The 11,521-nt window shown below is 41.3% G+C and overlaps 1 protein-coding gene across 7 annotated transcripts in view; it reads left to right on the top strand.

The window, feature by feature from the left end:
* Positions 1-11,521, top strand: part of Mon2 (MON2 homolog, regulator of endosome-to-Golgi trafficking) — an 80,431-nt gene that overhangs the window by 65,851 nt on the left and 3,059 nt on the right. For 4 of the 7 annotated variants that reach the window (XM_029482362.1, XM_029482364.1, XM_029482363.1 and 1 more), the window contains 8 exons: positions 186-329; positions 882-899; positions 1,183-1,311; positions 2,511-2,701; positions 3,810-3,870; positions 4,705-4,828; positions 7,901-8,108; positions 11,115-11,197. In XM_029482362.1, coding sequence (XP_029338222.1) covers positions 186-329; positions 882-899; positions 1,183-1,311; positions 2,511-2,701; positions 3,810-3,870; positions 4,705-4,828; positions 7,901-8,108; positions 11,115-11,197 — 958 coding nt within the window. The remainder of the gene's footprint in view (positions 1-185; positions 330-881; positions 900-1,182; positions 1,312-2,510; positions 2,702-3,809; positions 3,871-4,704; positions 4,829-7,900; positions 8,109-11,114; positions 11,198-11,521) is intronic. The other 3 variants (XM_021173736.1, XM_021173735.1, XM_029482365.1) reach the window with 1 other exon arrangement.

The raw sequence follows: 11,521 nt of genomic DNA, 5'->3' as shown, positions 1-11,521 counted from the left end.
GGATGTGCAGCACCCACAGGGCGGATGTGCAGCACCACAGGGAGGATGTGCAGCACCACAGGGAGGATGTGCAGCACCACAGGGAGGATGTGCAGCACCCACAGGGAGGATGTGCAGCACCACAGGGAGGATGTGCAGCACCCACAGGGCGGAATGCATCCTAATGTTCACACTTTGCTTCCCAGGCCATCTGCGTTGGACCAGAAAACATGCAGATCATGTACCCGGCTATATTTGACCAGTTGCTGGCGTTCGTAGAGTTTTCCTGTAAACCTCCACAGTATGGACAGCTGGAAACAAAGCACATTGCAAATGCCAAGTACAACCAGGTAGCTCACAAACTGTGTCTGTTCTGTAGTAAGTTCTAGATGAGTTCCAGTGGAGATAGACTGTGGTTACCTAAGGAAGCGCTCCTCCATGCTCAGGTGTCCCTTACAGAGCACAAGTGTTACCCGAGACATCTCTCTCTCCAGAGGGTCCTTCTCAGAGGCCGCCCTGCCGCTCCCTTGTTTCTTCAGAAGCGAGAGCTCCTTTCCACCCTTTCTCTTTGCAGCCCCACTCTACAAATTGGGTGTAAACCCCTAGGCCTGATCTTACCTTTAAGCAGATATCTACAATGCAAGATGAAGAAATCTGTGTGTACTAAACAAGTTGTCCATTGCTGGTGTGAAATTTAGTTGGATTTTACATACATCCCATCACCTTAGCTGGCAGATTATACCTTTGGCTTATTTATAACAAGAGTAGATTTTTGAACGCACGCACTGCTGACTTTCTTCACTCAACATGAGAGTTATAATTTATAGAGTCCGAAAAGTAGTTCTAATGTGTATTAATTTTTCTCATTCTATTTGTCTTGCATCACAATGGAATCCCAATAGATCCAACTATTTGCACCGGTGAGTTAAATTTCCTAAACCTGTCCTAACCTGCTGCCAACACAGTGCATCTTCCCAGTCTTCATAGAGTGCTCTCTGTGCTTTCCCAGTAGTTGGAACTTTTGTCTGAATGAGAATTCTTTTTTATGAAGTGCATTTGTTTTTTTGAAAACTTTGCATGTAATGTGATCTGATCTAGAACCAAGGCCTGAACTTGTAAGGAAAAAGAGCTTCCTTCTCAAAAACAGTATCATTTCCTTCAGTCCCTTCCCCTCTAACTGCATGTGAAAATATTACTTTCTAGGCGGAATGGGTAGCCTTGAATTATGTACCGTTTGCTGAAAGATCTTTAGAAGTAGTTGTGGATTTGTATCAGAAAACGGCTTGTCATAAAGCAGTGGTGAATGAGAAAGTCCTCCAGAATATTATTAAGGTAATGTACCTTTTTATCTCTATAATTTTATATGGTATTATAAGATTATTGAAATCTCTCTAGGCAGTATATTGGGATAAATGAATAGAACATTTGTTATTTATAGTGACTTCAAATACATGGATTGTATTTGGCAAGCACATTTTTTATTATATGGGATGTTTTGGAGTGGAGGGAGGGTACCTCAGTAGTAGGGCTTGAACCCAGAGCCTCTAAAATGCCAGGAAATGCTTTTCTGCTGAATTCTACCTCTAGCCTGGCAAGGTCGATGTGATATAGTCCTTAAAAGAGTCCTCAAGTCTCATGGGAGCTCAGAACTCAGGTACTCAGAGGGAGTGTGGAGTCGGCTTAACTGTTGATGAAGACTTGTCTCCAGAGGCCATATGCAGAGCACCACGTTTGGGTTTCTCTTTAAAGATTAAACATTTGTTCACTAGGTTTCTCCTTATTTCTTCACTTTCCTTTTTTTTTTTTTTTTTTTTTTTAGGACAAGTCTAAAGCTAAACTCCTTTTCTAGGTTTCATATTCTTGCATAAGTAATTTATTGCAGTATTAGAAAAAGTACATTGAAACATTTGAGTAAAGTGTAAAACTCAATGAATTTTAGTTCTCAAACATGAAAGTATCTCAGGTTGTTCCCTCTCCCCTGGCCACTGGGAACACATAGGCAGCATTGGCCTCTTTTGGGCAGACAGGAGACCTTTAGGGGCTATGCTTTCTGCTGGGAGAGCCGCAGCAGGACAGTTTGTTCAAACTCTTTGTAATAGTATCCTTATTGTGATTTTAAAGAAAGAGAACTGAGGTTCAAAGAAGTAGTTAATGACTCATGCTTAGATGAGGCCGTGGTAGAGCTTATGGTTGCAGCACAGATGTTACCCAGTACTTGGGAGGCTGAGACAGGAGGATAGTGATTTGAGTACAGCCTGAACTACATTAGTAAGATTCTGTCCAATTAAAAACACACACGTGCTGCTCTTAGAGCTGAGGTTAGCTCAGTGGTACTGGTCATTCTTGGCATACAGAAGGCCCTGGGTCTAGTTCTCAATTCCAAACAATACGAAGTGTGTCTGTCCAGGAGCGTCAGTCTTTCTTGACTGTCTTTCAGTGAAAATCTTTATGCTGTGCTTTCATGGATTTACCTGACATTTAGTTTTGAATGTCGCTGTGTGGATTTTAACCAAACTGAACTTTGTCTCCAGACCCTCAGGGTTCCTCTCAGTTTGAAGTATTCATGCCCTTCTGAAAGCACGTGGAAACTGGCGGTAGCTTCTCTCCTCAAAGTCCTGTCCATCGGACTGCCTGTTGCCCGACAGCATGCTTCCTCTGGGAAATTTGACAGCATGTGGCCAGAGTTAGCCAGCACGCTTGAAGACTTTCTCTTTACTAAAAGGTCAGCTCATTGGTCTAAAATGGAGCAAGAGCCTTTAAGGAGATGGGAGACTATGTCTACACCTGTTCAGATGTGGGTCTTACTCTTTCTCCATTGACAGTCACTGACTGCTGTGCTGCACACACGACTGGAAGATGTGTCTGTGTCTTGGGTACTTTGTCACTGTGGTGGGAAGACTAGTGCTTGATGCAGGGGACCTGGTGCTCAGTATATTTTTACATTTAAAGTGTACAAATAAAACAAGGCCTGCTGGCCATCTAGCTGTAGGTATATGTATACTACACCTCTAAACTAAATGCATTGATGCTATTTTATACATATAACATAAAAGAAAATTATATAGACTTAGATGTCAGATAACAAAGGTTCCTATTGAAGCCTTGCACTTACTGGGGATTGCTTGCAGATGCGTTCTTAGGCATGCACAGCTTTGGTCTTCTCTTCTGTTGACTAGGATGATACTGCTTAGTTCTTGGGGCTGCAGTGAGGACACATGAGAGTAATGCAGACAAAGCTCTTACAAACACTGGCTGATTCCAGCAACACTTAATACTTAAGCTGTTCTTAAACAGTTAATACTTCAATATCCTACACATTTGTGATTATCTTACTATCCATGAATCAGAAAGTCTAGACTCCACCTTGATTCTCTCAGAACTATTGACTTATCTGTTCTTGCTGTAATAACTTTGCTTTAGAAAATTAAATTAGGCCTTTTCTTTATGAATGTTCTCTAATATTTACTCTAAATAATTTAATGTATTGTCTTACAAAATAATAATGGGCTTGATTGAGGGTCTTTTATGTCACTATCAGATAGCATAAATAAAATCAGATGTCCTCTCAGTGGTGATTTTAGTTGTGGCGATGCCTTTCTTATTCATACATTCTACCGGGAGAAGTTTAGTTTTACAGATGTTCAGCTCAAGATCGCTCCGAGTATTCTAACAGATCATTTACAGTAAGTACTGTAATTTAACAGCGGCTTCTTTTAAGTGAGCCATAATGTCTCAGCCCGAGCAGGAAGAGCTAATATTTTATCATTGAATACTGTTTATCTCCAGTTTGTCCAGGAAATGAAATCAAGTCTTTCTTTTTTTCTTTTTAGCATACCTCCAGATAATCTCTCTATTCAAGAATTTCAAAGAAATGAAAGTATTGATGTTGAAGTAAGCAAGCTTAGAAAATTTTTCCTGTGTTTTATACTGTATTTGAGGATGATAAATGGAATGTAAAGATTTTAATGTTAGTAGGGAAGGTCACATGTGTGTGTCTGTGTGTGTGTGTCTGTGTGTGTGTGTGTCTGTATATACCTATATGTGGGTCAGAGGACAGCTTTGTGGAACCTTCCACTTTTACATGGGTTCAGTACCTGCTGAGCCATCTTGCCAGCCTTGAGGGGTTTTAGCTGTGAAGCTTTGGTTGGAGAAGGAGGTTGGATCTGTTATCTTTGAGGTAGCTGAATGTTTACATAAATCAAATACATTATTTTCCCGTGTAGACTTGAAAGTGTAGCTATTGTCAAAGTCTCGCCTCTGTGCCATTGCTGTTTAAGCCTCATGTAAGCTCTTTTTTCCTTTAGAGGATAAAATAAACTCTATGTTAGGACACGGTATGCTACAAAAATGAGTATGACTTTAATTTCTCATAGTTCATAATTTCTGGTTATGGAAAATAAGTTTAACATTAATTTTGGATATTTAAGCGTGGGTGAGTCTCATATATGGCTGAGCATTTTCCTATATATTTGTGGTTGGGTGAAGATCAACATTATGTTCAAACTGTAGCACAGTAAACCTTAGTGTTGACTCTCCTTATAGGTAAGATGGATGAAGAGGCAGGCTAGTGGTCATGTTGTAGTAACAGTAAAACGTTACTTCGATCAGAGAAGGTTCGTTACTTTTTCAAAAAGTAAAATTTAGCTTTTACTCTAGAAAATCTCATTTGAATCGGCCATCTCTTCCCAGGGAAGAGTAGATTTGGCTCTCTCTCCTTTGCTGTAGGTTGTTCAGCTCATCAGTGCGGAAATCCTCCCGTACGCCAACCTCATTCCTAAAGCGTTCGTGGGTCAGATGATGACCATGCTCAACAAGGGCTCCATCCACTCTCAGCCGTGCTCATTCACAGGTGCGTGACTCGGGGCCGCTCACAGCCCGAGGACAGTTACATGTGTAAGTCATGCTTCGGAGTGGGAAGTAGAGTGTGAGGGTTATACGGGGAAATGGAGGTGTGCTCATATACGTAAGCTCTGATTAAGTGAATCACATGGGACTTCTGCAGTCGGATGAATTACGCATGGTGACAGAATTTACTAGATTTTTGAAGTCATGGATTATTGTAAAGAGTATAGTATAGAAAAAAAAATATTCTGCCACTTACAATGTTGGTTTTAGTAGGGAAAAAGTTTCTTAACATTTCTTAACGGAGCAAACAGTGAGTGCCTACTATGTACCACACTGTGCTAGAGAGGCATCTCATTCTTGGAAACATTTCTGAGGATACATACCACAGTATTAGAGAAAGGAGTGTGTGGGATTGAAAAAACTTGGTCATGAGAAAGAACACACTCCATTCATTATGCCCTCTAATATGTCTAAATTTTGTTATAATTTCTGGTTATTAAAACATGTATTCAGATCTCAGAAGTAACTATGACACAATGGGTTTTTTTCTGTGAGGTCATACATTTTTATTTTTGCAGGTTATTTTCTATCCTTAGTCCCAACCTTTACTAGAGCTACCCTGACCATTTATACAGTTTGACCACTAGATGGCTCTCTTGCTGCTTACTTCACAAGCCAAGGGTTTTGTGGAGTTTTTTTTTCCACTCGCCCCAGCATTTCAAAAAACTGACCTGCACAGCATGGGAATTTCAGAGAAAAATAATTAAGTGGGCTTATTTTTTATGTAATACTTACATTTAAAATGGTAGATATTCTAATAGAGTACAATTAAAATTAGGTACAAATATTCCAAGGGCTGAATGATCAGGTTTTCTGATAGCCCCACCTACCAAGTATGGTGTGAAGTGTACCAAGTCCAGGTAGCCCTGCCTACCGTGTGTGGTGTGAGCACACCAACACTGAAAGGAAGGCAGGTACTCACACACACTCCAAGGACTGCATAAAGAACATGTTGTCTCAGCTTTACCTTTGAGTTTTCTGTAAACACACACAGAAAGACATCCCATGCTAAGCAAGTTCCTAGGATCACTTGGTTCTTGGATCTTTAGCATGACCTGATGGCCAAACTTCACAGACTCTCAGGGCAAAGGCCAAAAGAAAGAAGTAAATAAAAGAAAGAGTTTCTTCCAGAGGGGTGAAAGAGACTACCAGGGGAAAGTGTGGTGCGGGCAGGCACAGCAGTGGAGCAGTGAGCTGAGAACAACTCAACCCCAGGCTGGAGACTGAGAGTGAAATCAAGGGTTAGAGGGGAGCCAACTGAGAGAGAGAACATGTGTGTGCTGGGAGTCGGGTGTGGCTCTGAAACCTCAAAGCCCACCCCTAGTGACACCTCCTCACTGAGGCCACGCCTCCTAAGAGTCCCCAACAGTACTTCTGCCTGTGGAGTGTGCAGTGTTCAAGTGCCAGAGACTGTTGCTCAAACCACAGGAGTGACCAAGAACATAGAGCAGAAACCAGTGGGGAAATTTGTGCTAAACTAAGATCAGAAAGAAAGAAAATTAGTCAGAGGTGTTTATCAGGTACCTCTGATAACTGCATCTTCCAGAAGGGAACAGAAATATAGAAAAGGGAATTACTGAAGACTAAAGATATCCTCACATTAGAGATGATAACTCTGTGCCCAAAACAATGAAGGATAAAAGGCCCCAGTAAGACAGATCACATAATATTCACATACTTACCATAAAAAGAAGATCAGTCACACTTTCAGCCGCAACAACTTTTCAAATGGCCTACAAGTTCTCATAGGAACTGCACATTTCTCAAAGACTTGACATGGTGGCTAGAAATGGAGAGTTCTCACCATGGAGGTGTGTACCTAGGCACAGCTGGGCAGGTCTGAGTATAGAATAGTAGTTCTCATACTTTAGCAGAAGGGGTGTCATGTTCCCAGGGTTTCTGCCTCACACAGGGTGGGATAGGAGAGTTCCCACTTCCCACAATGGCTCTCGAGCAGCTAGGAGCCAGCCTTATCTCCTACCACAATAAAGTAATGGCAGCCTCAGAAGAACAACAAAGATTTATTTTCCTCCATCCCTTCTTAGGAAGCCACTTCCAAATATCTTCATGGAAGCAGGGTAAACCGAGAAAGCAGGAAGCTAGGGTTCTGGGAGACTTGAGGGAGAATGGCGTTGGCCAGTTATGGCTAAAGAAGTTGACTAGGAAGAGCTAGTCCAGAGCAGAGCAGGCTCATGCTCCTGAAAGACATGTGGCTAGGGACGGAGAAAAGATAGTAAGACAGAAAAGGCAGTAAGTGTGACTTTTGACTTAGATGAAACTCTTGAGAAGTTTGTTCGGGTTTTGTCATTGTTGTTTAAGGTGTCATCTCAGATACCCCAAACTGTCCTCAAAAATGCATACCTCAATGACTGGCACCAAACTTCCTGTGCAGCCTAGAGTGACCTTAAGCTTTTCATTCTCATGCTGGAGTTGCCGACATGCTACCATGTCTACTTTATGTAGTACTGGGGATTGAACCTAGAAACCAAACGCAGAGCCTCGTGTGCACTAGGCAAGCATTCTGCCAACCAGGGGACATTCCTTGCCCTTAAAACTCACTTTATAGCCTTGTCACAAGATGAGAAAAATGTTGGGACCAACAGATAGATACTGGCCACCAAGCCTGAAGCCTTAAGCGCAGTCACTAGAACGCACATGGAGAGAACTGACTCCTGCAGGTTGTCTTTTGACTTCCACATGTATAATGTGGCATGTGCACATGTGCACACACATGCATGCACACACATACACACATGCACATGCACACGCACACATGTGCAAACACACTCTAAACAAAGGAAAACCAAAAAGAACATGGTGATTATGGGCAGCCTCGCTTTTCACATTCCTAGAGGAAAAATTGTTATTTACTAGATATTTACTAAATATTATTAACAATAGGTTGTTCATCAGTGCCTTTCATCTTATTGATATCTTTATTGCTAGCTTGCTAGGCTCGTTATTAATGTGCACCGTGTTAACGTTTTTTAATAATCAAATATTGCTAATTTTACAGAAGCAGAGATTGACATTCGTTTGAGAGAAGAATTTTCTAAAATGTGTTTTGAAACATTGCTCCAGTTTTCCTTCAGTAACAAAGTCACAACACCTCAGGAAGGCTACATCTCACGAATGGCACTCTCTGTGCTTTTAAAGAGGTCGCAGGATGTTCTGCATCGCTACATAGAGGATGAGAGGCTGAGTGGAAAATGCCCTCTCCCAAGGTACGCATTTCATTAAGGAGGAAATACATTGATATCATAATGAGTAGCAAAGATTGCTCAAAACCAAGAGATTTCTTAAGAGAACTAGATGGAACTGAGGTCATTGGTAACTGTATGTGTTCTCTACAGCATAAGTCAATATTCATAGGTTTTGCTGCAGACACATAATACTTTTGATGGTGATGATGATGCTCCAGGCCTTTCTTGTAGATTAAGAACTACGTGATAGCTGGGCGGTCGCATGCCTTTAATCCCAGCACTTGGGAGGCAGAGGCAGGCGGACTTCTGAGGCCAGCCCGATCTACACAGAGAAACCCTGTCTCGAAAAACCAAAACCCAAACCAAAAAACTATGTGATAAATGTATCATATTACCTTTCGAACCTAAAGAATATTGAATCTGAAAGTCGATCCTCTGACAGAGGCTTCTGCATGAGAACTGTGGCTGGGCATGAAAACACAATCTTTTTCTATAAAGAGAAACTAAGAGATTAATTTCTTCTAGGTTATTTTTGATTGACATTTCTTGATTTCTGTCACCTATTCCTGTCTTTTTTTTTTTTTTTTTTTTTTTTAATGAGTACACTGTAGCTGTCTTCAGACACACCAGAAGAGGGCATCAGATCCCATCACAACCATAGATGATTGTGAGCCACCATGTGGTTGCTGGGAATTGAACTCAGGACCTCAGAAGAGCAGTCAGTGCTTTTAACCACTGAGCCATCTCTCCAGCCCACCTGTTCCTGTCTTAAATCTGTTTTTTCTAATCTGTTTAACAAAGCCCCTGCCCCTACACTGACCCCTTCTTGTATATCCAGCTTGTATTTGTGGCAGGGGCTGCAGGGCTGATCTCAGTTGAGCTATAGACTGGAATTCAACAACAGATATATATATATATATATATATATATATATATATATATGTATGTATGTATGTATGTATGTATACATATACATATATATATATATATATCCGTTTTAATGTAGAAACTGGGGTTTAAGTCTGTGTGGGGGTGTGTGGGGGTGTATTTTGTTTTGTTTAATGTAGAAACTGGAGTGTAAGTCAAAGGAAACAGTAAGTATGAAAGGGCAGACATCCCCAGGTCAGGAAAGAATTGGGGACAGCGAGCCCCTCATGACGAGGTTCTGGTAGAAACCAATCAGCCATGGTCCCTTGTTTGTTTCTGAAGTTGGAAGTGATCTGACAGAGGATGTGGTCTTCTTGCTTCATCGTGCCCGTGTCTTACTAGCTTGCTCGCTGCAGGTCCGTTCCAGGTTAGATCTCCCCAGGATGATATGAATGCCTTTCCCTCAGTTTTTAAGATTTTAAAATTCTTTACTCATTTAGAGTTTATTTTACAGTTTTCTAATTTGATGAGTGAAGTCACAAAATTACATTTTAAAAAATGACCAATGCTTATTAACTCTCTACAATCTTGAATTTTAAATTTCTAGATCATAAATTATAGGCCTCTGCCTTCAGACGTATATACCGAAACATCCTGAGGCAGCTTACTAGTAATTTGATTATGGACATGATTAAAGTTGATTCCTGATATATACATGAAAGTACAGAGATAAAAGCTGCTTTGAGTGGATAGTATTACTAGATCATAAATATTAGTTCAGAAAACATCTTTTTTTTTCATTTATTGTGTTGAAGATTTAATAGCTTCTTTAATATTTCTTTTAAATTTTATTTTTGTCATTTTTATTTATGTGTTAGTATGTGGACATTAGTACAAGTGGCTGAAGAAACCAGGGGTGAGTGTGTACTGTCCTGAAGCTAGAGCTGTAGGCAGTGTGAGCCGTGGGATGTAGGTTCTCAGAATCGAGCGCAGATCATCTGCAAGAGCAGTCCACGGTCTTAACCACTGAGCTGCCTCCCCACTCTACCTGCTCTCTGTCATCAGCTCGATTTATAGTCATCTGATGAAGCTGTTTCATTCTGTGTCACACACAGCATTATGTGCTTCTACAAGTGACATTCCAACATCAGTGTGCTTGCACAGACCATTTGGTGTCTGGGGATGCAGTTTAGTCCCCAAAACCACATCACCAGGGCCTGCTAGTGAAGCTTCTCATCTCAGCAGACAGGAGACTGAGTGAGGCAGGAGAATCAGTAATTCAAAGTCATCCCCAGTTACAAGTTTGAATTCAGCCTGGAGAATGTGGGCTTGATGTAGTGCCCTGTGCCACACTGGATGGCCAGGCTCCCTGTGGGATCCAGATCTGTATCAGCAACCCATGGGATCTTTGCATCCTTCATTACATGCTTATTGGTTATTGTTAAATACCGCTAATTGGCCGTCTCAGAATTAATGTCTGGCTTGCTTCATGATTGTCATCGTAACAGTACAGCAAGGAGAGGAGAAACACACCAGCGTCACTGCAGTTCTGAGAGCTCTTTCAGCAGCAGTATAAAATACAGAGCAGGGATTAGAAGGAGCTTTCCCATTTCATCTTTGGCAGATTTCTATTAATTTTAACCAGAAAACAAAGCATCATGTTGTAGGAAGTTTTAAAGCATGTGTTATAGAATCCTTTAATCCCCACTCTCAGAAGGCAGAGGCAGGCAGATCTCTGAGTTTGAGGCTAACCTGGTCTACAAATCGAGTTCCAGGACAGCAAGATAACCCAGGAAAAACCCTGCGTCAACAAAACAAAACAAAACAAAACAAAACAAAACAAAAGTAACTATAGCTAGTGGCAGGGCTGCCCTGTGAATGCAGGTTTTCAGGAATTGAATTGCCCCACTGATAATTTGGTAAGCTTAACTACAAATCAGACTTGGTGAGGTAACTACAGACAGGTAGCGACCATGGCACTGACGTGTGGATTGTTATAAGCTTGATGAGTTTGCCTTTTATAAGAATTTTAACCTCTTTTTATTTTATTGTAGTCAATATTTTTCTGAAATTATATCTATTTGTACAAACTTTGGGAGAAAAAAATTATTTGTTGTATCTTAAAAAATCCTAATGGAAATCATCTCTCATCCTTTTTAGGCAGCAAGTGACAGAAATCATATTTGTTCTAAAAGCTGTCAGCACTCTCATCGACTCACTGAAGAAGACCCAGCCTGAGAATGGTAGGTGCTTGAGAACTTGGCTGTCCTACAAGACATTCCACATCTGTCCTCTCTGTCAGGGTTATCACTGTGTGATACCTTTGTGTTGTCACTAAGGTAGGGAAATGTGAGAATGTAGCACCATTGTGTTCTTTGTTCTCCCGTCCTCTCCATGACAAAAACTCAAGTCATGTCAACTCAGTAAAATTAACTTGAAAGCTGGTATGCCTACGAGACAACACCCTCGGCTGACACCCTCGGCTGACAGACACCCTCGGCTGACAGACACCCTCGGCTGACAGACACCCTCGGCTGACAGACACCCTCGGCTGACAGACACCCTCG

This window comes from Mus caroli, chromosome 10 (genome assembly GCF_900094665.2).
Source record: "Mus caroli chromosome 10, CAROLI_EIJ_v1.1, whole genome shotgun sequence".
In the NCBI taxonomy this organism is placed as follows: domain Eukaryota; kingdom Metazoa; phylum Chordata; class Mammalia; order Rodentia; family Muridae; genus Mus; species Mus caroli.
Note: the sequence above shows the minus strand (reverse complement) of the source record. Positions and strands in the feature narration are given on the sequence as shown.